The 25,000-nt window shown below is 42.6% G+C and overlaps 1 protein-coding gene across 2 annotated transcripts in view; it reads left to right on the forward strand.

Moving 5' to 3' along the window:
* The window catches only part of LOC106566196 (acid-sensing ion channel 1), a 381,807-nt gene that overhangs the window by 275,915 nt on the left and 80,892 nt on the right, over nt 1-25,000 (forward strand). Inside the window, exons 1-2 of one of the 2 annotated variants that reach the window (XM_014134070.2) lie at nt 1-741; nt 24,100-24,250. The exon at nt 1-741 is cut by the window's left edge and continues 988 nt beyond it. In XM_014134070.2, coding sequence (XP_013989545.1) covers nt 73-741; nt 24,100-24,250 — 820 coding nt within the window. In that variant the 5' untranslated portion in view covers nt 1-72. The remainder of the gene's footprint in view (nt 742-24,099; nt 24,251-25,000) is intronic. The other variant, XM_045691956.1, reaches the window with a different exon arrangement.

Consider the following 25,000-nt stretch of genomic DNA (forward strand, 5'->3'; position numbering starts at 1 on the left):
CTAATTGATAGACAGACACAGAGTCATCTGGATTGGCGCTTTGACTCCATTCTGAATGCAGGACCGGGACTGATGCCAGCTGCGGTTGTCGGGTCAGTCTTGATCTGCGCACTACCTATATCTCCAAATATGTGTCAGTGCGATTCAGTAGCGAAAGCCAGCAGAACACCGGACTCTCTCACGGAAGCAGGGAAGCTGTTCTTGAAACACACTACCTTCCATGGACTGAGACATGTATTTCTGAACGGCTCTTACCCCCGCAGGCTCGCCTGGCTGCTGGCTTTCCTCACAGCTGTCGCTCTCCTATTCACCTGGTCCTCAAACCGGGTCCGGTACCTCCTCTCTTCGCCAGTGCACACCAAGGCGCATATGGTGTACGCCAAACGTCTCGTTTTCCCCGCGGTGACCATTTGCAACCAGAACCTCCTCATACCGCGTCGCATGAAGAAACCGGACATATTCAGCGCGGGAAGATGGTTAGGACTTCTAGGGAGGAACTGGCAAGTGTCCCCCGGCGCCAGGGACATGCTTACACCCGGGACCGACCATGACAGCAGCAGCAACGAGCCGCCGTGGTCACCGCTCTCTCGGATCCTGGACTTCAACCACTTTCTGCCTCCTCCCTTGGAGTCTCAGCCGTCCATGCTGCAGCTCCTGGACCGCCTCGGTCATCAGATGGAGGAGATGCTGCTTTACTGCCGCTTCCAGGGAGAGGTGTGCGGGCCTCGCAACTTCAGCACCGTGAGTCTGTGGACAGCGAAACACAGTTTGATTTACACTTGAAATAAGAGTTTATATTATTGTTAAGCCATGTGGTACTGCTGCAACAAGTTATAGCCTATTGGTATTTTGGTGATCATAACAATGTTGTATGACCTTATTATGTAATTATTGTTTATGTTTTTAAGAGTTCTGGGCTTGGAATTGATTAGCAACTGTTAGTAATCAGCCAACAAAGTTGTTTTTTATTGCGAGTTTAGACAGTTTTTACCCCCCCAGCAATATATGATTATTATATATACAAAAGGTATGTGGACACCCCTTCAAAATAGTGGATTCGATTATTTCAGCCACACCCGTTACTGACAGGTGTATAAAATCGAGCACACCGCCATGCAATCTCCATAGACAAACATTGACTTTCAACATGGCAGCGTCATAGGGTGCCACCTTTTCCTCAAATGCCACCAGTTCCTCAAATTTTTTGCCATACTAGAGCTGCCCCAGTTTTGCAGTATAGGCTCAGATTACCCAGGCAGTTCAAACACACACACACTAACACACACACACTAACACTCACACACACACACACACACACACACACACACACACACACACACACACACACACACACACACACACACACACACACACACACACACACACACACACACACACACACACACACACACACACACACACACACACACACACACAAACTACAGGTCAACAAAGTGATATCCACAGTGTATTTCATTCAGATTTCCTCATTTAAAGAAGATTTTTCACATATATAGGATCTTAATATGAGCCAGTTTTCTACAGCAGGAAAATAATCCTGAAGCAACAGGAAATGTGAATTATTACGTGAATTATAATTCATGTACATTTTTGTAGAGGTTGATACATTTTTCGTAAGGGAAAATCAAGTCTTAAATTTCAAAGTGGAAATTACAAACTCAGAAGCCTTTTTAATCGTCAAATACAGTACTCATTTTACATTTCCTGCATCGCAGAAAAGTTATCCTGCAACAGGGTGACCAAATTAAGACCCTACATCTGTATGTCTATTACTAACTAATGTACTGTGGTCCTGGGCCCAGATCTTAAACATGTTGGCATGACAACAGCCATTGGTTATAAAACATAAACAGATCTGGGACCAGTAAGCATATTTGAAATCAAGGGAATGCTGAAAACACAGACACACATACCTGCACGCCTCCTCCAACATGCTGAATCAATTTGTGAACATAAACCCAAAGCTCTCTGTACCAATGTAGACTCTAATGAAGATCAGGCTTTGATTTATTCATCTTTACCTCTGCATCATGGCTCATGAATTCTCTCTCTCCCTCTCTCCCTCTCTCCCTCTCTCCCTCCCTCTCCCTCCCTCTCTCCCTCTCTCCCTCCCTCCCTCTCTCCCTCTCTCCCTCTCTCTCTCTCTCTCTCTCTCTCTCTCTCTCTCTCTCTCTCTCTCTCTCTCTCTCTCCCTCTCTCCCTCCCTCCCTCCCTCCCTCCCAGCTAATTAATTCTTACAGCATTAACACTATTGGCAATCTCCAGTTCCATTAATTCCGATCTATCATCCAGTGAAGTCGTCTTGAGACTCACTATGGAGTAACATACCGGTTTAGTTTCCATTTTATGATTAAAAGCCCAGTTTGAGGGTTGTAAAACCAGCGTGTGCCATCCTTTGGATGTGGTTTTAGTGGTATCCACAACGTGAGATATTAATTTTAAAAAGAAAGCTAGACGTGAAGCGCGACGATGACTCAGGATAGGATGTGGTCATTTAACTAAATAATGTAACAAACAGATGGTTGGGAAAGTACTTACGCAGCCGAAAATGTACTGCGTTTATATTTAATGTCAACTCAACTCTGATAAAGAAATATATATTGTATTTGGGGCCCATTTTCTCCGACTAACTAGTTTGTTCCCGCAGTTGAAAGCCATTAATGTTGCCAGTAAGACTAGTAACTAACCAAATGGGAACCCTGTGCTAGTTTATGGAAAATGTAACGGTTGGTTTGGAAAGTCAACGAGGTGCTACTTGGACTCAGGGAGTGAGCTGTAGAGAGCTGTTGATGTGAGTGGCTGAACCTTGTTTTTTAATCACAGACTAAAGGACAGGCAGGAAGTCATGCACTCACACACACGTGTGCACGCACCTACGTACGTACGCACACACGAGAGAGATAGAGAGAGAGAGAGAGAGAGAGAGAGAGAGAGAGAAAGAGGGAGAGAGACAGAGAGAGAGAGAGCAGGTCCAGGATATTGACTGTTGTTGAATGAATAGGGACACTCCCACTGCCACCTTCCTCTGTCTCTTTTAGGTTCAGCCTTTATCTATCAATCACCTTGTCTCATTTTAACACATACATTACTTCCTGCCCTTCCTGTCCTAGGGACATATTTATTGATTCTCTGTTCCAAACCATCAAAGAGAGAGAGAGTATCCTAAATGAAATATACAGACCACAAATTCCAATTGGCTATACTTAAACTCTTTAACATCATCCTCAGCTCTGGCATCTTCCTCAATATCTTTGAACCAAGGTCTGATCACCCCAAATTCACAAAAGTGGAGACAAATTCGAGCCGTTCAATTCTACAAACACCTAAAAGGAAGTGATTCCCAAACCGTCCATAACAAAGCCATCACCTACAGAGAGATGAACCTGGAGGGAGATCCCTCTCTGCCAGCTAGTACGGGGACTCTGCTCACAAACACAAACAGACCCCACAGAGCCCCAGGACAGCAACACAATTAGACCCAATCAAATCATGAGAAAACAAAAAGATAATTACTTGACACATTGGAAAGAATTAACAAAAAAACTGAGCAAACTAGAATGCTATTTGGCCCTAAACAGAGAGTACACAGTGGCAGAATACCTGACCACTGTGACTGACCCAAATAAAGGAAAGCTTTGACTATGTACAGACTCAGTGAGCATAGCCTTGCTATTGAGAAAGGCCGCCATAGGCAGACCTGGATCTCAAGAGAAGAAAGGATGTGTGCCCACTGTCCACAAAATGAGGTGGAAACTGAGCTGCACTTCCTAACCTCCTGCCAAATGTATGACCATATTAGAGACACATATTTCCCTCAGATTACACAGATCCATAAAGAATTCCATTTTTTATTTTTTTTACAAATTTGATAAACTCAAAAATCTATTAGGTGAAATACTACAGTGTGCCATCACAGCAGCAAGATTTGTGACCTGTTGCCACAAGAAAAGGGCAACCAGTGGAACACAATCACCATTGTAAATACAACCAATATTTATGTTTATTTAGAGAGAGAGCACACTAGGGGAGAGTGAGAGCACACTGGAGGGAGAAAGGCAGAGAGAGAGAGAGAGAGAGAGAGGGAGAAGGGGAGCGAGAGAGAGAGTGAGAGCTAGAGAGAGAGCACGCTAGAGGGAGAAAGGGAGAGAGAGAGAGGGAGAAAGAGAGAGAGAGCTAGAGAGAGAGAGCACGCTGGAGGGAGAAAGGGAGAGAGAGAGAACCCTTTTTCAGCTATCTCTGTTGATCCATAGCATCTCTTCGCTTTCGGCTATTACAACATTACCACTTAAATTCCCACTGCACCATGAACAGAGCAGTCCTATCACAGTAACTGTAGCTCCCATGAGGTAAGTGTTTTAGGTTATATACCTTTTGTCAAGCTGGTGAAGCTGTTGTCTGATCGCTATATCCCTGTAGATGTTTGTTCCTCTCAGGTGGTCTCGGCCCCCACTACATACTCAGGTTGTACTACATATGTATAACACATTTGACAACAACAATGGTTGTAATGTATAAGCCTTTTTGTGCACTTAAAACTCATCAAACAAATCTATTGTATCAACCATTGCCAAATCAACCATTGTGTCAAATGCCTTGTACATCCAGTGTAGAAGCTGAGTATGTCCAGGGCGGGGTTTAAATTAGCCGGTAATAGCCATCTTTTGGCCAATATTTTTTTTTTCAAGACGAGAAATAAAATTGCCGCTGGCCAATTGTCCAGGAGAAGAATAAAAAATGTAAATGCTAAATAATGCTTTTTAACTTTTTAATTGATGGAAATACAGTGCATTCGGAAAGTATTTTTTTATTTTATTTTTTGTTAAAAGTTATTTAACTATGCAAGTCAGTTAAGAACAAATTCTTACTTACAATGACGGCCTAGGAACAGTGGGTTAATTGCCTTGTTCAGGGGCAGAACGACAGATTTTTACCTTGTCAGCTCGGGGATTCGATCTTGCAACCTTTCGGTTACTAGTCCAACGCTCTAACCACTAGGCTTCCTGCCACCCCATATAAATACAATGAATAGAATTATGTCATAATGGGTGGACTGGTATATTCTCCTGGGTGTCACTAGGTAAAACAGCCCTCTGCTGATTGGCTGGGTGTCACTAGGTAAAACAGAAAAGTATTCAGACCCCTTCCCTTTTCCACATTTTGTTACGTTACAGCCTTATTCTAAAATTAAGTAAATTAATGTTTTTCCTCATCAATCTACACACAATACCCTAATAATGACATCACAATTCCCCATAATGACATCACAATACCCCATAATGAGGAAGTGAAAACAGGTTTTTAGAAATGTTTGCAAATTTATGCAAAATAAAAAACAGAAATACCTTATTTACATAAATATTCAGACCATTTGTTATGAGATTTGAAATTGAGCTCAGGTGCATCCTGTTTCCTTTGGTCATCCTTGAGATGTTTCTACAACTTGATTGGAGTCCACCTGTGGTAATTTCAATTGATTGGACATGATTTGGAAAGGCACACACCTGTCTATATAAGGTCCCACAGTTGACAGTGCATGTCAGAGCAAAAACCAAGACATGAGGTCGAAGGAGCTCCGAGAGAGGATTGTGTCAAGGCACAGATCTGGGCAAGGGTACCAAGAAATGTCTGCAGCATTGAAGGTCCCCAAGAACACAGCGGCTTCCATAATTCTTAAATGGAAGAAGTTTGGAACCACCAAGAATCTTCCTAGAGCTGGCTGACCGGCCAAACTGAGCAATCAGTGACCAAGAACCCGATGGTCACTCTGACAGAGCTCCAGAGTTCCTCTGTGGAGATGGGAGAACCTTCCAGAAGGACAAGCATCTCTGCAGAACTCCACCAATCAGGCCTTTATGGTAGAGTGGTCAGACGGAAGCCACTCCTCTGAAAAGGCACCAAAGGACTCTAAGACCATGAGAAACAAGATTCTCTGGTCTGATGAAAATCAAGATTGAACTCTTTGGACTGAATGCCAAGTGTCACATCTGGAGGAAACTTGGCATCATCCCTACGGTTAAGCATGGTGGTGGCAGCATCATGCTGTGGGGATGTTTTTCAGCTGCAGGGAGACTAGTCAGGACCGAGGGAAAGATGAATGGAGCAAAGTACAGAGAGATCCTTGATGAAAACCTGCTCCAGAGTGCTCAGGACCTCAAACTGGGGTGAAGGCTCACCTTCCAACAGGACACCAACCCTAAGCACACAGCCAAGACAACGCTGCAGTGGCTTTGGGACAGTCTCTGAATGGCCTTGAGTGGTCCAGCCACAGCCCGGAATTGAACCCGATTGAACATCTCTGGAGAGACCTGAAAATAGCTGTGCAGCAACGCTCCCCATCCAACCTGACAGCTTGAGAGGATCTGTAGAGAAGAATGGAAGAAACTCCCCAAATACAGGTGTGCCAAGCTTGTATTGTCATATCCAAGAAGACTCAAGACTGAAATCGCTGCCAAAGGTGCTTCAACAATGTACTGAGTAAAAGGTCTGAATACTTTAAATATCATAATTTCAGTTTTTTGTTTTTAATACATTTGTATCTGTTTTTGCTACATCATTATGGGGTGTTGTGTGTAGTTTGATAAGGAAAAATAAACAATTTAATCCATTTTAGAATAAGTCTGTAACTGTCACGCCCTGATCTGTTTCACCTGTCCTTGTGCTTGTCTCCAGCCCCCTCCAGGTGTTGCCCATCTTCTCCATTATCCCCTGGGTACTCATACCCGTGTTCTCTGTTTGTCTGTGGCCAGTTCGTCTTGTTGGTCAAATCAACCAGCATTTTCTCAGCTCCTGCTTTTATCAGTCTCTCTTTTTCGCCCTCCTGGTTTTGACCCTTGCCTCTCCTGACTCTGAGCCTGCCTGACCACTCTGCCTGACCCTGAGCCTGCCTGCCGTCCTATACCTTTGCCTGCCCCTGTTTCTGTAATAAACATTGTTACTTCAACACAGTCTGCATTTGGGTCTTACCTGAAACGTAATAGTAACGTAACAAAATATGGAAAAAGTCAAGGGGTCTGAATACTTTCCGAATGCACTGTACATTTATCGGTCTATAGATTAATTAGCATTCTTTTTGTGGAATTAAATTGGATGTGTGTACAATATATTCATTATGTATCTTATTTATCACACTTGTACAGCATACAGATGCAGAGCCTTTGAGTGGAAAATCTGTCAGACAGTGTGAGAGCTGCTGCTACAGCATCTCAAACAGCAAATGCAGGCTTCATCAGTCACGCACCACTTTGCAATGAGCTGGAGGCATTTTCAAACCTGAACGTATTTTTTTCTCCGCAATTTCGTGATATCCAATTGTGGGCCACCTCATGGGTCTTCCAGTCGCGGCCAGCTGTGTCACAGCCCGGGATCAAACCCGGATCTATTTATTTTATTTATTTAACCTTTATTTAACTAGGCAAGTCAGTTAAGAACAAATTCTTATTTACAATGACGGCCTACCAAAAGGCAAAAGGCCTCCTGCAGGGACGGGGGCTGTGATAAAACATTTTTTTTTAAATAAATAAATATAGGACAAAACACACATCACAACAAGAGAGACAACCCAACACTACATAAAAAGAGACCTAAGACAACAACATAGGATGGCAGCAACGCATGACAACACAGCGTGGTAGCAACACAACATGACAACAACATGGTAGCAACACAACATGACAACATCATGGTAGCAACACAACATGACAACAACATGGTAGCAGCACACAACTTTTTACTAACATTATTGGAGACAGACAACAGCACAAAGGGCAAGAAGGTAGAGACAACAATACGTCACGCAAAGCAGCCACAACTGTCAGTAACAGTGTTTATGATTGAGTCTTTTAATAAAGGACGAACCGTGGCTGCCTTCCAAGCAATGGGAACCTCCTCAGAGAGGAGAGACAGGTTAAAAAGGTCAGAGATAGGCTTGGTGATGATAGGGGAGGCAACCTTAAAGAAAAAACTGTCTAAACCATATGACCCAGAGGTTTTTTGGGGGTCATGTTTAAGGAGCTCGTTTAGCACCTCAGACTCTGTGACTGCCTGCAGGGAGAAACTTTGTAGCGGGGCAGGGGAAAAAGAGGGAGGAGCATCGGGGCTTGTCGCATTAGAAGGGGTGGGAGATGAGGAAATGTTGGATGGACAAGGAGGCATGGCTGAGTCAAATAGGAATCCTGACTTAATGAAGTGGTGATTAAAGAGCTCAGCCATGTGCTTCTTGTCAGTAACAACCACATCATCAACATTAAGGGACATGGACAGCTGTGAGGAGGAGGGTTTATTCTCCAGGTCTTTAACCGTTTTCCAGAACTTCTTGGGGTTAGACCCACAGAGAGAGAACTGCCTCTTAAAGTAACTAACTTTGGCCTTCCGGATAGCCTGAGGGCACTTATTTCTCATTTGCCTGAACGAGAGTCAGTCAGCCTGAGTATGCGTGTGCCGAGCCTTTCGCCAGATGCAATTCATGAGGTGGAGTAACTCTGCAAGATCACGGTCAAACCAGGGGCTGAAATTGTCTTTATGGGGACGTGTTTGTTAATAATACCACTGAAAATATCAAAAAAGAAGGTCCAAGCGTCTTCGACAGAGGGGATCAAGCTGATTCTATACCATTTTACAGAGGCCAGTTCATGAAGGAAGACTTGCTGATTACATTTTTTTTGCCAGCGTCTATGACAAATCAGGACAGGTCGTTTCACTGAGCAGCCATTACGAACACAGGCTGTAAAACAGTGATCACTAAGGTCATTACAGAAAACACCAGACTGATACCTATCAGGATTATTTGTGAGGATAACTTCAAGGAGAGTAGCCTTTTCTTGGTGTTTGGAGTCATACCTTGTGGAATTGGTAATAATCTGAGAAAGATTTACGGAGTCCCAATGCTTTAGGACTTGGTCAGGTAGTTTAAGCATGTCCCACTTTAGGTCACCTAGCAGGACAAATTCAGACTTAGTGTAAGGGGCCAGGAGAGAGCTTAGGGCAGGTAGGGTACAGGCCGGTGCTGATGGAGGACGATAACACCCAGCAACAGTCAACGAAGAGCTATTTGAAAGTGTAATCTGTAGTGACGCATCTAGCACTGAGATGCAGTGCCTTAGACCGCTGCGCCACTCGGGAGGCCCTGAAACCTGAACGTTTTACTACATATTATTAGCAGTGGCGATTTTAGCATGGTGAAGAAAAAAAATTAAAAGTGGGATGCATGCCAGCAAAGTCACTACACAACACAACACTAAACAATACATTAATTGCACTATAACAGTGACAAACGGTGCCCACAAACTGTTAGGGCCTACATAAAGCTGTCCCAACAGCAGAGTCCCAACACCCCCTACACCTGGCTATCAGCGGAGCCTTGTCTGGCAGCGAAACAATTCATTCAGCCTCATTTTACTGCCTTTAAAAAAAACAGCTGATAAAAAACATAGCTGATATGGTTGACTTGCTTAAACAAATGTGCTTTCTACTGACAATTGAGATGTACAAACTACGGCATAAGGGGACGACGAGATTATAAGAGGCAAACAGTAATTTCGATTAAGACATTAATGAGCGACCCATATAATAAATCAAATCAAATGTTATTAGTCACATGCGCCGAATACAACAGGTGTAGTAGACCTTACAGTGAAATGCTGAATACAACAGGTGTAGTAGACCTTACCGTGAAATGCTGAATACAACAGGTGGATCGAGCAACAGTGCATTTAAAAAAATACAAACAAAAGGGGGGTACCGGTACAGAGTCAATGTGCAGGGGCACCGGTTAGTTCAGGTAATATGTAGGTAGAGTTAATAAAGTGACTATGCATAGATGACAACAACAGAGAGTAGCAGTGGTGTGGAGAGGGAAGTGGGTGGGGGGCAATGTAAATAGTCTGGGTAGCCATTTTGACTAGATGTTCAGGAGTCTTATGGTTTGGGGGTAGAAGCTGTTTAGAACAATAGACACATTTTGTATAATTAGATAGCTGATGCAGATATATCTTTCCTAATATTTCTGTTAATGTTATTGGTCTACTTCCTCTTTCTCTCTCTCTATTGTTGCTTCATTCCTTCCTCGCTTTCAGTGTCCTTATCTGAATCATTCTAATAAAATCTTTAAATATTATAAGACTAGAATTAGGTGCAGAAGGCTTTCACTACTCTTCACAAAGATTGAATGGTTATGGGTCTGAATTAATAACTGCTATAGTCTACCACCATCTGAATGGTTATGGGTCTGAATGGTTATGTGTCTGAATTAATAACTGTTATAGTCTACCACCATCTGAATGGTTATGGGTCTGAATTAATAACTGTTATAGTCTACCACCATCTGAATGGTTATGGGTCTGAATTAATAACTGTTATAGTCTACCACCATCTGAATGGTTATGGGTCTGAATGGTTATGGGTCTGAATAGTTATGGGTCTGAATGGTTATGGGTCTGAATGGTTATGGGTCTGAATTAATAGTTATAGTCACCACTATCTGAATGGTTATGGGTCTGAATGGTTATGGGTCTGAATTAATAACTGTTATAGTCTACCATCATCTGAATGGTTATGGGTCTGAATGGTTATGGGTCTGAATGGTTATGGGTCTGAATGGTTATGGGTCTGAATGGTTATGGGTCTGAATGGTTATGGGTCTGAATTAATAACTGTTATAGTCTACCACCATCTGAATGGTTATGGGTCTGAATGGTTATTGGTCTGAATGGTTATGGGTCTGAATGGTTATGGGTCTGAATGGTTATGGGTCTGAATTAATAACTGTTATAGTCTACCACCATCTGAATGGTTATGGGTCTGAATGGTTATGGGTCTGAATGGTTATGGGTCTGAATGGTTATGGGTCTGAATGGTTATGGGTCTGAATTAATAACTGTTATAGTCTACCACTATCTGAATGGTTATGGGTCTGAATGGTTATGGGTCTGAATTAATAACTGCTATAGTCTACCACCATCTGAATGGTTATGGGTCTGAATGGTTATGGGTCTGAATGGTTATGGGTCTGAATTAATAACTGTTATAGTCTACCACTATCTAAATGGTTATGGGTCTGAATGGTTATGGGTCTGAATTAATAACTGTTATAGTCTACCACCATCTGAATGGTTATGGGTCTGAATGGTTATGGGTCTGAATGGTTATGGGTCTGAATGGTTATGGGTCTGAATGGTTATGGGTCTGAATTAATAACTGTTATAGTCTACCACCATCTGAATGGTTATGGGTCTGAATGGTTATGGGTCTGAATGGTTATGGGTCTAAATGGTTATGGGTCTGAATGGTTATGGGTCTGAATGGTTATGGGTCTGAATGGTTATGGGTCTGAATGGTTATGGGTCTGAATGGTTATGGGTCTGAATGGTTATGGGTCTGAATGGTTATGGGTCTGAATGGTTATGGGTCTGAATTAATAACTGTTATAGTCTACCACTATCTAAATGGTTATGGGTCTGAATGGTTATGGGTCTGAATGGTTATGGGTCTGAATGGTTATGGGTCTGAATGGTTATGGGTCTGAATGGTTATGGGTCTGAATGGTTATGGGTCTGAATGGTTATGGGTCTGAATGGTTATTGGTCTGAATGGTTATGGGTCTGAATGGTTATGGGTCTGAATGGTTATGGGTCTGAATTAATAACTGTTATAGTCTACCACCATCTGAATGGTTATGGGTCTGAATGGTTATGGGTCTAAATGGTTATGGGTCTGAATGGTTATGGGTCTGAATTAATAACGGTTATGGAGTCTGAATGGTTATGGGTCTGAATGGTTATGGGTCTGAATGGTTTTGGGTCTGAATTAATAACTGTTATAGTCTACCACCATCTGAATGGTTATGGGTCTGAATGGTTATGGGTCTGAATGGTTTTGGGTCTGAATTAATAACTGTTATATCCTACCACCATCAAGCGTTCCGCTCTTCTTTCAAACTACTCTGTGAGTTCTATAGGCTGCTTTATTTAACATTCAGCAAGAAAAGAGCTTGCGTCCCTCTTCGAATAGTCTATTGGAATCAGATTTTTAAACATTTCTTAAAATGATGATGTCCAGCAAGCTATTCTAGTCTAGCTTTTTCTGCATGGGACTCCAAGCATTTTTTAAGGAGAGGCCAGTGGAGCACAGGTATGTGCGTATTACCAGAAGCTATCAGTTAGAAACTTATTATGCATAACCCATCATTAATTATGTAAATATAAGGCTAACACTGCATTGAATGTATTACCTGAAAGAGGTAGGCTAGGACGTCTATATATAGGAATATATATCAATATAGAAGAGGGTTATCTATTTTGGATGCAATTTGAATAGAGTTGATGGAGAGAGAGAGAGAGTCTGCGAGAGAGAGAGCTTGTAGGCATGCACTGATTAAAAGCAACGATATTCGAGTGTTTAGGCTGTTTTAAAACTCAACAGCTGTAATAAAAAATACATTAAAAAAAATGTACAATTAAAAACAAGGTGACCCCCAAAAATCCAGCTGGAGATGTGTAGATTATGTCACTGTAGTATAGACTATAACTTACTGCACACTGAGATGGGCTGTCTGTCCCCACCCTGAGCGTTGATTCATCATGCAGAGGCCTTAGAGAAGCCATATTTAGACATGGCATATAATTTAACAGTTCAATTTCACGCCATGCTCTTCATATAAATCATTTATTATAATTTACCGCTTTCGGGAGTGGTTTTGGGGGGGGCGGTAAACCCCGGTAAATCTCAATAACCATGTTCCCGCCATTCAACCCTAGCGTAGCCTACTGCCTTGTGTGCATTGCTGTGCTTTTAATGTGAAGAAATAATCGTTTATCAACATTTTAAGCTAAATGTTCTGATCTGTTGCATCGGACTCATTACTTTTTAATGTTCATTTAATGTTGCCAAGGCCTACTGGTTGTATAAATTTGGGATTTATCGTCCCACAACTGTCCCAGAAATAGGTCATGTTTTTTTCTCGACAAGCTGACCAAAAGAGTAGGTCAACTTTTCTACTAACGGGGGATAGTAGATTGACATAGGCTAGTGATGTTGCTGTCCGTTACTTGTCTTGTTGGCTGAGGAAATGAACATGTGGTCAGTCATTCTAACAACCTTCAGTGCAGAATCAGAATGTTTTGTTAAGAAGGAACCGCACACCGTTGCATCTTCGATTTGAATGTTCTGTTCATATGAAGCGCACAAACAGACCTGGGATCAGCCTACCTTTGTGGCTGTGCTGATCTGAGCACAAACAGACCTGGGATCAGCCTACCTTTGTGGCTGTGCTGATCTGAGCACAAACAGACCTGGGATCAGCCTACCTTTGTGGCTGTGCTGATCTGAGCACAAACAGACCTGGGATCAGCCTACCTTTGTGGCTGTGCTGATCTGAGCACAAACAGACCTGGGATCAGCCTACCTTTGTGGCTCTGTTGATCTGAGCACAAACAGACCTGGGATCAGCCTACCTTTGTGGCTGTGCTGATCTGAGCACAAACAGACCTGGGATCAGCCTACCTTTGTGGCTGTGCTGATCTGAGCACAAACAGACCTGGGATCAGCCTACCTTTGTGGCTCTGCTGATCTAGGAATCAGTGAGGAGAAAAGTCCTCCCTCCCTGGCGACTATAGTCAACAGCTTGACAGAGCGGTCTCCTTGGATTGTTTTGTGTAAAATAGCCTGGGGCTCACCACACACTTAGGAACTCTTTGAATTATTAATTTGAGAGAGAGAGAGGGAGGGGAGAGAGAGAGAGAGGGAGGGGGAGAGAGAGAGAGAGAGAGAGACAGAGAGAATGCTGTGTCTATATAAGTCATTCTTTACAAGGCTGTGTGGGTTTTCATATTCACTTTATCTGGTGAGAATAAAGAACTTTCACTGTAGGCTCGTTGGTATGTTGAAGAATTGTTCATAGAACATTGAATAGAACAGAACAGAATATAATACCCATAGAATAGAACAGAATATAATACCCATAGAATAGAACAGAATATAATACCCATAGAATAGAACAGAATATAATACCCATAGAATAGAACAGAATATAATACCCGTAGAATAGAACAGAATATAATACCCATAGAATAGAACAGAATATAATACCCGTAGAATAGAACAGAATATAATACCCATAGAATAGAACAGAATATAATACCCATAGAATAGAACAGAATATAATACCCGTAGAATAGAACAGAATATAATACCCATAGAATAGAACAGAATATAATACCCATAGAATAGAACAGAATATAATACCCATAGAATAGAACAGAATATAATACCCATAGAATAGAACAGAATATAATACCCATAGAATAGAACAGAACAGAATATAATACCCATAGAATAGAACAGAATATAATACCCATAGAATAGAACAGAATATAATACCCATAGAATAGAACAGAATATAATACCCATAGAATAGAACAGAATATAATACCCATAGAATAGAACAGAATATAATACCCGTAGAATAGAACAGAACAGAATATAATACCCATAGAATAGAACAGAATATAATACCCATAGAATAGAACAGAATATAATACCCATAGAATAGGACAGAATATAATACCCATAGAATAGGACAGAATATAATACCCATAGAATAGAACAGAATATAATACCCATAGAATAGGACAGAATATAATACCCATAGAATAGAACAGAATATAATACCCATAGAATAGAACAGAATATAATACCCGTAGAATAGAACAGAACAGAATATAATACCCATAGAATAGAACAGAATATAATACCCATAGAATAGAACAGAATATAATACCCATAGAATAGAACAGAACATAATACCCATAGAATAGAACAGAATATAATACCCATAGAATAGAACAGAATATAATACCCATAGAATAGAACAGAATATAATACCCATAGAATAGGACAGAATATAATACCCATAGAATAGGACAGAATATAATACCCATAGAATAGGACAGAATATAATACCCATAGAATAGGACAGAATATAATCCCCATAGAATAGAACAGAATATAATACCCATAGAATAGGACAGAATATAATACCCATAGAATAGGACAGAATATAATACCCATAGAATAGAACAGAACAGAATATAATACCCATAGAATAGAACAGAATATAATACCCATAGAATAGAACAGAATATAAAACCCATAGAATATAACAGAATATTATACCCATAGAATAGAACAGAATATAATGCCCATAGAATAGACCAGAACAGAATATAATACCCATAGAATAGAACAGAATATAATGCCCATAGAATAGAACAGAATATAATGCCCATAGAATAGAACAGAATATAATACCCATAGAATAGAACAGAATATAATACCCGTAGAATAGAACAGAACAGAATATAATACCCATAGAATAGAACAGAATATAATACCCATAGAATAGAACAGAACATAATACCCATAGAATAGAACAGAATATAATACCCATAGAATAGAACAGAATATAATACCCATAGAATAGAACAGAATATAATACCCATAGAATAGGACAGAATATAATACCCATAGAATAGGACAGAATATAATACCCATAGAATAGAACAGAATATAATACCCATAGAATATGACAGAATATAATACCCATAGAATAGAACAGAACAGAATATAATACCCATAGAATAGAACAGAATATAATACCCATAGAATAGGACAGAATATAAAACCCATAGAATAGGACAGAATATAATACCCATAGAATGAACAGAACAGAATATAATACCCATAGAATAGAACAGAATATAATACCCATAGAATAGAACAGAATATAATACCCATAGAATATAACAGAATATAATACCCATAGAATAGAACAGAATATAATACCCATAGAATAGAACAGAATATAAAACCCATAGAATAGAACAGAATATAATACCCATAGAATAGAACAGAATATAATACCCATAGAATAGAACAGAATATAAAACCCATAGAATAGAACAGAATATAATACCCATAGAATAGAACAGAATATAATACCCATAGAATAGGACAGAATATAATACCCATAGAATAGAACAGAATATAATACCCATAGAATAGAACAGAATTGTAATGGCTGTTGAAGGGAGTAGACCAAGGCGCAGCGTGGTTAGTGCTCATCTTGTAATTTATTAAACAGAGAACACTATAAACAAAGAAACAAGAACGACAGCCCACAGTTCTCTCAGGTTAGACAACTAAACAGAAATTAACCACCCACAAAACACAAAGGAAAACAGGCTACCTAAGTATGGCTCCCAATCAGCGACAATGATGTACAGCTGTCCCTGATTGAGAGCCATACCAGGCCAAAACAAAGAAATACAAATACGTAGAAAAAAGGACATAGAATGCCCACCCTAGTCACACCCTGGCCTAACCAAAATAGAGAATAAAAACCCTCTCTATGGCCAGGGCGTGACAAGAATATAATGCCCATAGAATAGAACAGAACATAATACCATAGAATAGAACAGAACATAATACCCATAGAATAGAACAGAATATAATGCCCATAGAATAGAACAGAATATAATACCCATAGAATAGAACAGAATATAATACCCATAGAATAGAACAGAATATAATACCCATAGAATAGAACAGAATATAATACCCATAGAACAGAACAGAATATAATACCCATAGAATAGAACAGAATATAATACCCATAGAATAGGACAGAATATAATACCCATAGAATAGAACAGAATATAATACCCATAGAATAGAACACGAATATAATACCCATAGAATAGAACACAATATAATACCCGTAGAATAGAACTTGGCATGTAAGTATACAATGAGTATACCTAACACCTTCCTAATATTGATATTCATCCCCCACTTCTGCCCTCAGAACCACCTCAGTTCGTCAGAGAATGGACTCGAATGAGTTCCGTAGGGGTGCTGGCCCATGTTGACTCCAATGCTTCCCACAGTTGTGTCAAGTTGGCTGGATTTCCTTTGGTGGTGGACCGTTCTTGATTCACACGGGAAACTATTGAGAGTGAAAAACCCAGCAGCGTAGCTGTTCTTGACACAAACCGGTGCGCCTGGCACCTACTACCATACCCCGTTCAAAGGCACTTCAATCTTTTGTCTTGCCCATTCACCCTCTAAATGGCACACATACACAATCCAAAAATCCTTCTTTAACCCATCTCTTCCCCATTCATCTATACTGATTGAAGTGGATTTAACAAGTGGCATCAATAAGGGATCACAGCTTTCACCTGGATTCACCTGGTCAGTCTATGTCAGGGAAAGAGTAGGTGTTCTTAATGTTTTGTCCACTCCGTGTATAGTATGTAAAGGTAAATTGTAGTGTTCCACAGTATTGTTATGTAGAGGCAATAACATTTAGATGGCTTTATATGTCCCCCAGAACATCTGGAAACCAACAGGTTTGTTGTAGCCTATGTGAAGAAAATGATTTGCAAGGCGTCACTGTCTAGGTATCCCACTCAGTTAGTTTCAGTAGAACTGGACACCAACCACTTGATGCTCTCTCTGTCTCTATCTCAGTCTCTCTCAGTCTCTCTCTCAGTCTCTCTGTCTCTCTCTCTGTCTCTCTCAGTCTCTCTCTGTCTCTCTCTCTGTCTCTCTCAGTCTCTCTCTCAGTCTCTCTCTGTCTCTCTCTCAGTCTCTCTGTCTCTCTCTGTCTCTCTCTCTGTCTCTCTGTTCTCTCTCTGTCTCTCTGTCTCCAGTTCAGTCTCTCTCTCAGTCTCTCTCTCTGTCTCTCTCTCTCAGTCTCTCTCAGTCTCTCTCTCGGTCTCTCTCTCTGTCTCTCTCAGTCTCCATTTCAGTCTCCATTTCAGTCTCTCTGTCTCTCTCTTTCTCTCTGTCTCTCTCTCTGTCTCTCGCTCTGTCTCTCTCTGTCTCGCTGTCTGTCTCGCTCTCTGTCTCTCTCTGTCTCCATTTCAGTCTCTCTGTCTCTCTCTCTCTCTGTCTCTCTCTCTGTCTCCATTTCAGTCTCTGTCTCTCTCTCTGTCTCTCTCTCTGTCTCTCTCTCTCTCTCTGTCTCTCTCTGTCTCCATTTCAGTCTCTCTCTGTCTCTCTCTGTCTCTCTCTCTTTCTCTGTCTCTCTCTCTGTCTCTTTCTGTCTCCATTTCAGTCTCTCTCTCAGTCTCTCTCTCAGTCTCTCTCTGTCTCTCTCTCTGTCTCTCTCTCTGTCTCTCTCTTTCTCCATTTCAGTCTCTGTCTCTCTCTCTGTCTCTCTCTCTGTCTCTCTCAGTCTCCATTTCAGTCTCCATTTCAGTCTCCATTTCAGTCTCTCAGTCTCTCTCTGTCTCTCTCTCTGTCTCTCTCTGTCTCTCTCTCTGTCTCTCTCTGTCTCCATTTCAGTCTCTCTGTCTCTCTCTCTGTCTCTCTCTGTCTCTCTCTCTGTCTCCATTTCAGTCTCTCTGTCTCTCTCTCTCTGTCTCTCTCTCTCTGTCTCTTTCTCTCTGTCTCTTTCTGTCTCCATTTCAGTCTCTCTGTCTCTCTCTCTGTGTCTCTTTCTCTCTGTCTCTTTCTGTCTCCATTTCAGTCTCTCTGTCTCTCTCTCTGTCTCTCTCTCTGTCTCTCTCTGTCTCCATATCAGTCTCTCTCTCTGTCTCTCGCTCAGTCGCTCTCTCAGTCTCTCTCTCTGTCTCTCTCTCTGTCTCTCTCTCTGTCTCTCTCTGTCTCCATTTCAGTCTCTCTCTCTGTCTCTCGCTCAGTCGCTCTCTCAGTCTCTCTCTCTGTCTCTTTCTCAGTCTCTCTCTCTGTCACTCTCTCTGTCTCTCTCTCTGTCTCTCTCTCTGCCTCTCTCTGTCTCTCTGTCTCCATTTCAGTCTCTCTGTCTCTCTCTGTCTCTCTCTGTCTCTCTCTGTCTCTGTCTCTCTCTCTGTCTCTCTCTCTGTCTCTGTCTCTCTGTCTCTCTCTCACTCTCTCTCTCTGTCTCTCTGTCTCTCTGTCTGTCTCTCTGTCTCCATTTCAGTCTCTCTGTCTCTCTGTCTGTCTCTCTGTCTCCATTTCAGTCTCTGTCTGTCTCTCTCTGTCTCTCTCTCAGTCTCTCTCTCTGTCTCTCTCTTTGTCTCTCTCTCTTTCTCTCTGTCTCTTTTTCAGTATCTCTCTGTCTCTACCTGTCTTTCAGTGATTAATGGGGTATCATTTAGAAGACTCCTTCATTCTATCACTCCTTCACACACTCACATTCTCATTCACTCTTTCACCCCTTCACTCCTTCACTCTCTCTCCTTCACTCAGTCCTTCACTCTCTCTCTCCTTCACTCAGTCCTTCACTCTCTCTCTCCTTCACTCAGTCCTTCACTCTCTCTCTCCTTCACTCAGTCCTTCACTCTCTCTCTCCTTCTCACACCTTTTTATCTCATGGTGAGCTCTTAATTAAAACTGACCATACACTCAAAGAGTATTACACATTAACATTTTAGTAGCAGCAGGAGATCATTCTGTTAAAGTTTCCATGTCAGTTGCAGACAGGCATTAATGTATTCTTGTGATCAGTTGGGAGGAAACTATGCCTGTCTGTCTGGTTAGTGAAAATAACTGCTCTTTATCTGGCTAGCTGGTTTGGCTATTCATTCAGTGGTGTGAGGATGCTGTGGTTTGGCTATTCATTCAGTGGTGTGAGGATGCTGTGGTTTGGCTATTCATTCAGTAGTGTGAGGATGCTGTGGTTTGGCTATTCATTCAGTGGTGTGAGGATGCTGTGGTTTGGCTATTCATTCAGTGGTGTGAGGATGCTGTGGTTTGGCTATTCATTCAGTGGTGTGAGGATGCTGTGGTTTGGCTATTCATTCAGTGGTGTGAGGATGCTGTGGTTTGGCTATTCATTCAGTGGTGTGAGGATGCTGTGGTTTGGCTATTCATTCAGTGGTGTGAGGATGCTGTGGTTTGGCTATTCATTCAGTGGTGTGAGGATGCTGTGGTTTGGCTATTCATTCAGTGGTGTGAGGATGCTGTGGTTTGGCTATTCATTCAGTGGTGTGAGGATGCTGTGGTTTGGCTATTCATTCAGTGGTGTGAGGATGCTGTGGTTTGGCTATTCATTCAGTGGTGTGAGGATGCTGTGGTTTGGCTATTCATTCAGTGGTGTGAGGATGCTGTGGTTTGGCTATTCATTCAGTGGTGTGAGGATGCTGTGGTTTGGCTATTCATTCAGTGGTGGAAAACACTGTCTCTATTTTAGTTATGAGAACTAAAAGCACTGACCTTTTCTTGTGGGTGGTGTGGTGTTATACCCTAACCCTTATATTGTGGGTGGTGTTGTGTTTTACCCTAACCCTTATATTGTGGGTGGTGTGGTGTTTTACCCTAACCCTTTTTGTTGTGGGTGGTGTTGTGTTTCACCCTAACTCTTTTTGTTGTGGGTGGTGTGGTGTTATACCCTAACCCTTTTTATTGTGGGTGGTGTGGTGTTATACCCTAACCCTTATATTGTGGGTGGTGTTGTGTTTTACCCTAACCCTTATATTGTGGGTGGTGTGGTGTTATACCCTAACCCTTATATTGTGGGTGGTGTGGTGTTATACCCTAACCCTTATATTGTGGGTGGTGTGGTGTTTTACCCTTAACCCTTTTTATTGTGGGTGGTGTTGTGTTATACCCTAACCCTTATATTGTGGGTGGTGTGGTGTTATACCCTAACCCTTATATTGTGGGTGGTGTGGTGTTTTACCCTAACCCTTATATTGTGGGTGGTGGGGTGTTATACCCTAACCCTTTTGTTGTGGGTGGTGTGGTGTTATACCCTAACCCTTTTTGTTGTGGGTGGTGTGGTGTTATACCCTAACCCTTTTTGTTGTGGGTGGTGTGGTGTTATACCCTAACCCTTGTATTGTGGGTGGTGTGGTGTTATACCCTAACCACCAGGTATCTAATGTTGTAGCCACTCCCCCCCCACCACCACCAGGTATCTACTGCTGCAGCCACTCCCCCCCCTACACCACCAGGTATCTACTGTTGTAGCCACTCCCCCCCCACCACCACCAGGTATGTACTGTTGTAGCCACTCCCCCCCCACCACCAGGTATCTACTGTTGTAGCCACTCCCCCTCCCCACCACCACCAGGTATCTACTGTTGTAGCCACTCCCCCTCCCCCACCACCAGGTATCTACTGTTGTAGCCACTCCCCCCCACCACCAGGTATCTACTGTTGTAGCCACTCCCTCCCCCCCACCACCAGGTATCTACTGTTGTAGCCACTCCCCCCCCCCCCACCAGGTATCTACTGTTGTAGCCACTCCCCTCCCCCCACCACCAGGTATCTACTGTTGTAGCCACTCCCCCCACCACCACCACCAGGTATCTACTGTTGTAGCCACTCCCCCACCAGGTTTCCACCACCAGGTATCTACTGTTGTAGCCACTCCCCCCCACCACCACCACCAGGTATCTACTGTTGTAGCCACTCCCCCCCACCACCAGGTATCTACTGTTGTAGCCACTCCCCCTCCCCCACCACCACCAGGTATCTACTGTTGTAGCCACTCCCCCCCCCCACCACCAGGTATCTACTGTTGTAGCCACTCCCCCCCCCCACACCACCAGGTATCTACTGTTGTAGCCACTCCCCCCCCACCACCACCACCAGGTATCTACTGTTGTAGCCACTCCCCCTCCCCCCACCACCAGGTATCTACTGTTGTAGCCACTCCCCCCCCCACCACCACCAGGTATCTACTGTTGTAGCCACTCCCCTCCCCCCACCACCAGGTATCGACTGTTGTAGCCACTCCCCCTCCCACACCACCAGGTATCGACTGTTGTAGCCACTCCCCCTCCCACACCACCAGGTATCTACTGTTGTAGCCACTCCCCCCCACCAGGTATCTACTGTTGTAGCCACTCCCCATTTCATTAATGTTGATACGTTTATTTCTTGAGTGTTAAGGGGTTTCAGTGCCAATATCTGACTTACTGTATAAAGTGTGTATTTTGTCTTTGTCACATTACAGTTTACAGATTTTCAGAAAAGCTGCATCCACAAGTACAGTGCCTTCAGAAAGTATTCAGACCCCTAGACTTTTACCACATTTTGTTACATAACAGCCTTACTCTAAAATGGATTAAACAAATAAAATTTTCAGCAATCTACACACAGTACCCCATAATGACAACATAAAAACACGTTTTTAGAAATGTTTGCAAATGTATTAAAAATAAAAACAGAAATAACTTATTTACATCCTTGAGATGTTTCTACAACTTGATTGGAGTCCACCGGTGGCAAATTCAATTGATTGGACATGATTTGGAAAGGCACACACCTGTCTATATAAAGATCCCACAGTTGACAGTTCATGTCAGAGCAAAAACCAAGCCATGAGGTTGAAGGAAATGTCCATAGAGCTCTGAGACAGGATTGTGTCGAGGTACAGATCTGGGGAAGGGTACCAAAACATTTCAACAGCTTTGAAGGTCCCCAAGAACACAGTGGCCTCCATCATTCTTAAATGGAAGAAGTTTGGAACCACCAAGACTCTTCCTAAAGCTGGCCGCCCGGCCAAACTGAGCAATCGGGGGAGAATGGCCTTGGTCAGGAGGTGATCAAGAACCCGATGGTCACTCTGATAGAGCTCTAGAGCTCCTCTGTGGAGATGAGAAAATCTTCCAGAAGGACAACCATCTCTGCAGCACTCCACCATACAGGCCATTATGGTAGAGTGGCCAGACGGAAGCCACTCCTCAGTAAAAGGCACATGACAGCCCGCTTGGAGTTTGCCAAAAGACACCTAAAGGACTCTCAGACCATGAGAAACAAGATTCTCTGGTCTGATGAAACCAAGATTGAACTCTTTGGCCTGAATGCCAAGCGTCACGTCTAGAGGAAACCTGGCACCATCCCTACGATGAAGCATGGTGGTGGCAGGATCATGCTGTGGGGATGTTTTTCAGCAGAAGGGACTGGGAGACTAGTCAGGATCGAGGGAAAGATAAATGGAGCAAAGTACAGAGAGATCCTTGATGAAAACCTGCTCCAGAGTGCTCAGGACCTCAGACTGGGGTCGAAGGTTCACCCTTCCAACAGGACAACGACCCTAAACACACAGCAAAGACAACGCAGAAGTGGCTTCAGGACAAGTCTCTGAATGTCCATGAGTGGCCTCGCCAGAGGCCGGACTTAAACCTGATTGAGCATCTCTGGTAAGACCTGAAAATAGCTGTACAGCAACGCTTCACATCCAACCTGACAGAGCTTGAGAGGGTCTACAGAGAAGAATGGGAGAAACTCCCCAAATACAGGTGTGCCAAGCTTGTAGCGTCATACCCAAGAAGACACGAGGCTGTAATCGCTTCCAAAGTTGCTTCTACAAAGTACTGAGTAAAGGGTCTGAATACTTTCCAAATTTTTTATAATTGTGGAAAAATGTCTAAAAACCAATTTTTGCTTTGTCATTATGGGGTATTGTGATATCATTATGGGATATTGTTGTCACGAGCGGAATGAACAGTTTAAGGAGTGAGTCAAACGCAGGAGACTGAGGTCCGTTGGAACAATCTTAATTTAATAAATCCACGGGTAAGTTTCACATACGGCTGGGAGCATAACAGTCAGAAAAAATTGACAAAAAGAAGCTCCGTTCAAAAGGCAGACGGGGCGCAGCCCGGCAACCCTAATGCCTAGAGAATAAAAGTAACACCACACGTAACAACGAACAATCCCGCACAAAATCCTAGCTAAACACAGACAGACTAAATAACCCCCCCACTAATGACAAAACACAAAACAGGTGCAAACAAAAACCAGACATAACTAATAGACACTGAAACACAGATCGGTGGCAGCTAGTAGGCCGGCGACGACGACCGCCGAGCGCCGCTCGACCGAGGAGAGGCGCCCCCTTCTGTGGATGTTGTGACAATTGTGATGTCATTATGGGGTATTGTGTGTAGATTAATGAGGAAAAACAACAATTTACTCAATTTAAGAATAAGGCTGTAACGTAACAAAATGTGGAAAAGTCAAGGAGAGTGAATGCTTTCCAAATGCAGGGAATAGGGTATCTTGTGGCTCAGGTCATAGTAGTGCCCTTTATTGGTTGGCATTCTTCATTATATTGCTAATTGAAACCCATTGGCCTTCTTGTTTCAGATCTTCACCCGTTATGGGAAGTGTTACACGTTCAACTCTGGCCAAGATAATCGGCCGCTGCTGGTGACCATGAAGGGAGGGATGGGTAACGGTCTGGAGCTGATGTTGGATATACAACAGGACGAATACCTGCCAGTCTGGGGAGAAACAGGTGAGGAGGGAGGGAGGGAGGGAGGGAGGGAGGGAGGGAGGGAGGGAGGGAGGGAGGGAGGGAGGGTGAAACCACTTCAGAAGAATCGACAGAGAACAAACACTAGCTACCTGCTAAGGAAAGGAAGAGAGACAGATAGACAGGTAAGCAAGCTAGTCCACGTAGAATTTATTTTCAAACTCTCAGTTTCGGATCAACTCAATGAATCTGTTTAAAAATAAAAGAACAACCTCTCAAAAAACGTATCTTTGATATTTCCAAGAGAGATAATACCCTTGGAGAGAGATCAGAATCTTCACACTACTCGTTTGTTCCTCATCAATATGAATCTAGCTCTATCTGGAAATTCCACACGGTTGGAACACAATTGCAGTGAAAACGGTACATTATCGACTCTTTTAAATCAAATTGGATGGTGGTCGAATTATCGAATGCTTCTTCATTGTCATGTAATTGTATCTCTCGTCAGGAACGCTTGTTTTCTGCATGAATCAAATGAAAGAATATGGCGGTAGTCAGATGAAAATCAATACAGCGCTTCTCTCTGCAACAGTATGCAGATGTAGCGTCTGTGTAGAAAAAGGCCTTTTACTCGTCCTCAAAGGGACTATCTGGGAATATGTTTAACAGTCATTTCAATTCTTGATATCTACCCAGCTGATTACCAAAACACCTGCCGGGGATGAAAATCTAATCTTATTACTGTAGCTTTAAGTCAGAGGCTGCAAAAGTCTTCAGAGTGAGTATGTA

Source organism: Salmo salar, chromosome ssa12 (assembly GCF_905237065.1).
Source record: "Salmo salar chromosome ssa12, Ssal_v3.1, whole genome shotgun sequence".
Classification (NCBI taxonomy): Eukaryota; Metazoa; Chordata; class Actinopteri; order Salmoniformes; family Salmonidae; genus Salmo; species Salmo salar.